Source organism: Trachymyrmex septentrionalis, unplaced genomic scaffold (genome assembly GCF_001594115.1).
Source record: "Trachymyrmex septentrionalis isolate Tsep2-gDNA-1 unplaced genomic scaffold, Tsep1.0 scaffold2, whole genome shotgun sequence".
NCBI lineage: Eukaryota > Metazoa > Arthropoda > Insecta > Hymenoptera > Formicidae > Trachymyrmex > Trachymyrmex septentrionalis.
The window spans coordinates 2,507,204-2,510,653 of NW_017305179.1; the positions used below are offsets into that span (position 1 = coordinate 2,507,204).

General features: G+C 35.8%; 1 protein-coding gene across 1 annotated transcript in view; it reads right to left on the bottom strand.

The window, feature by feature from the left end:
* Positions 1–360: 360 nt before the first annotated feature.
* LOC108747481 overlaps positions 361–3,450 on the bottom strand; it is a 9,205-nt gene continuing 6,115 nt past the window's right edge. Inside the window, exons 3-5 of the mRNA XM_018484986.1 lie at positions 2,611–2,925; positions 2,127–2,459; positions 361–2,008 (exon numbers count right to left, since the gene is read on the bottom strand). Of these exons, the coding sequence (XP_018340488.1) occupies positions 572–2,008; positions 2,127–2,459; positions 2,611–2,925 (2,085 nt within the window). The 3' untranslated portion in view covers positions 361–571. The remainder of the gene's footprint in view (positions 2,009–2,126; positions 2,460–2,610; positions 2,926–3,450) is intronic.

Sequence of the window (3,450 nt, forward strand, 5' to 3'; positions counted from 1 at the left end):
TATATATATATATATTGAGACATAAAAATTTTGTAAAAATTAATTATTTAAAGTATTTAAATACCAAATAATTTTCAATCATATTACATTTTATAATATTCCCATATATATTGACTTATTATGTATAGTCTACTGTGTATTATATGTATTTATTTAGATCAATTTTCGAAAATAAATTCGAGACACATAAAAGCAAAACTTACATTGTCCATTTTGCAAGATTTTTAACAAAAAAACATCTCGGTTATGTACAGAACGTGAATAAATTATATCTTCCTTCTCGTTTCAGAATTTAGAAAAGTAACTTTAACACACATGTTTAATTAAAATTAAAAATAACCATTTAAATAAGACTAAGTACGCTAAAATTAGTTTTTGCTACATGTTCTTGTTTATAGAAATAATGCAGTTTGAAAAGTGTAGAATAAAATTACACACTTAATTTAATATTTCGTCAGAGAGAATGAGAAAATGTGCCAGTTTTGCTTCTATATCTCCATTTTTGAATTCTTAAATTTGGAATCTTGAATTCTAAAAAACAATGTTGAATTCGTCATCAATACCTTTCTTGTTAAACTTTCGTTGTCGCTAAGAGTTTAATATAATGAGCTTTGTGAGTAATTTCAAATTCCTGGGCCGGCAAAAAGCATTGAGCTTGTATCCTTGGATGTCGCAGACGCCTTACAAGATTTCTGCTGAGTATGGCAAGGAGAACAAGGAGAACACCGGTAGCAGCGATCACGGCCATAATAATGAATATCTCAACGTTTCGCCTGCTGTAACTCTGCTCGATTAATTCAACGCAACGGAACCTCTCGCGATCGTCTACCAAATTACCAGACATCACAATAATATTGGTGAGTTCATCCAAACTGGCGCATACCCTGTAATAACCCGGCAATGACACATCCACATCGATGACGGATGCGGAGCTACAATTGAGTCTCTGTCGATGTACTACGGAGATCTCGTTGAATATGAAGATTGATAATTGGCAAGTTGATGATGAATCAATAATCGTGTCTTTTGTTTTCGAAAGAATTACATCGATGTGCAAATAGCTTTTATCATCAGATACATTTACATGAACACCAGTGATCCGTGAATAGGAATCAAGAGATATTTGCGTAGACGTTGGAGAACGAGAATTCCCTTCTTTCGCGTACTGATCTTCCGTCGCTATTCGCTGCTGAGTCTTTTCTAAAACGATGACGTCGCTACAACCTAGACCAAGGGATACATCGTCATAAACGTTGGGTATTAATAAAACTACACAATAACGATATTTGTGATGCAATTGTAGATGTAGAGAGACTGGTATGGTGACCGGTAAGATGCAGGGATCTCGCATCATCCGGGAATCACAGTGTAGCGGGCTGGATTCTGTTTGAATCTCGCTATCGTCAATTGTTTCATAGACGATAAGCGAATCGCAAGTGTAACGTTCAGCGCACTGCTCCACATGCCACAATAAATTGATACCGGTTGATTCATCGTAGTGAAATTCTTTGAGACTTAGTTGTGTACCTGCCGGATGTTCCCGGGTCATCATGGGTGGTGTGGGCTCGCCGCAAAGTAGACTGCCCGGCGGTACTTGCATTAGGATACCATTTTCTAAGGCAGGTGGTGTCGCGCACACTGCCGATGACTTGTCCTCTTCTGTTAGACTGGAGTTTGCCAGCCAATTAGCAAACTCCAGCAAGGTACAATCGCAATTTAACGGATTGTCGGCGAGGGAGAGCTTCTTGAGGCGCAGCTTTGATGTTAGCACATCGTTAGCTACAATTGTGATGTCATTGTCATCCAATCGTAGATCTTGTAAACTTTTCAATGGCACCACCAAATCGGCCGTCAACGCACGCAAAAAATTATGCGTTAAATCTAAATACATTAATTTTTCTAAATGAGCCAAGGAAGCACTAGACACGGCGACGATACGGTTGTTTGCCAGGTCCAGTCGTGTTAAAGTCGATAGGTACTTAAACGAATGATCCTCTAACACATCAATCTGCAAATCAATATTTAATAATTTAAATAAAATAATTTTGAAGTAATTAATCTTTTTACATTATTTTGAACGAGATTTCTCTAACTTATAAACTCAACTTCTAAACGAATACACTCACTTGGTTGTGACTCAAACTGAGATAAGTAAGATTTCTGAGCCCCATGAGAGCTCCTTGCTGGACATTGACGAGACTGTTTTCTGAGACTGTAAGGAAATGTAGTTTGGGCATTTGTGGCAATAAATTGGGACCCATCGGACCCAGCAATAAATTGTTCGAAAGATCTAGTTCTTCCAAGCGCTTCAAACCTCTTAACGCGGATAAGGCAGAAACACTCAGGCGATTTCCACGCATTCTTAGTGAACGTAATGCCGGTAATGTTAAAAAAACCTGCGGCGACAATTGTGACAGTAGATTGTCACACAAGTCTAGATAAGTCAAATTTGACAGTCCCTGAAACAGAATATTTTATTACTCTTTATAATCAATCTCTTCAAAATTACTTTTCATAAATTGTTCTCTTTATTACAAAAAGAATTCATATATATATATATACACACACACACACACACACAATACTTTTATTTCTCGTAATTAATCATACCTTGAATGAGTCTGCTTCTAATGTTTTTAATTTATTATGAGATAGATCCAATCGGTCCAGACCGACTAGATGTGATAGTGCAATTGTGGGAACTGAAGCTAGGAGATTGCTGGGCAGTCCTAGCGCTTGTAATGGTCGCGCCAGGGCTGTAAATGCGTTATCATGAACGTATCGCAACTCTCCGGTGGAGACAACTAATCCATGAAGTGCGACATCTTCGAGGAAATGTGCCGGCAATTCAGAAATTCCTGTCACAGTCACATCCAGCAGTGATATTGTGTCCGGTTGACTATGTTTCAAATGTTTGCTGATAGTCTAAGAGGAGCAATAGAGACATAAAAGTAATTTTATTATTCTTTCTGTCATTTATTTCAAAAGTTGATATCACTACATCTTTTAATTTTGTATTTTTTCTATAGATTTATTAAAAAAGTATTTAAAGTATTGTAAATGCAATACTAATAAACATAACTGATAGCAGGACTCTCATTGTACTAATATATAAAACAACAGATGCTATCGAGTAATATGAAATAAGAGAGATCAAGCAACCGAGAAAAGAAAAGGGATAAAAAGAGAAGACACAATGGACTCTTGAATAATAATATTGTATACAACTTGTATTTCATTGGTAGTCTATACTACCCACACTTTCTTGATTTAAAGAGTAAATATATAAGTCGATCTTGATTGTGAAGCGCAAATACATATTAGAGATTGAGTTTACGACTCATCTTTTTTTGTATTTTTTTAAAATTTTTTCCGAGGAAAATTTATAAGTCTTAACGATTATTTTGGAATTAATTAATTTTGCCAATTAGGATAAATTGTACTTATATA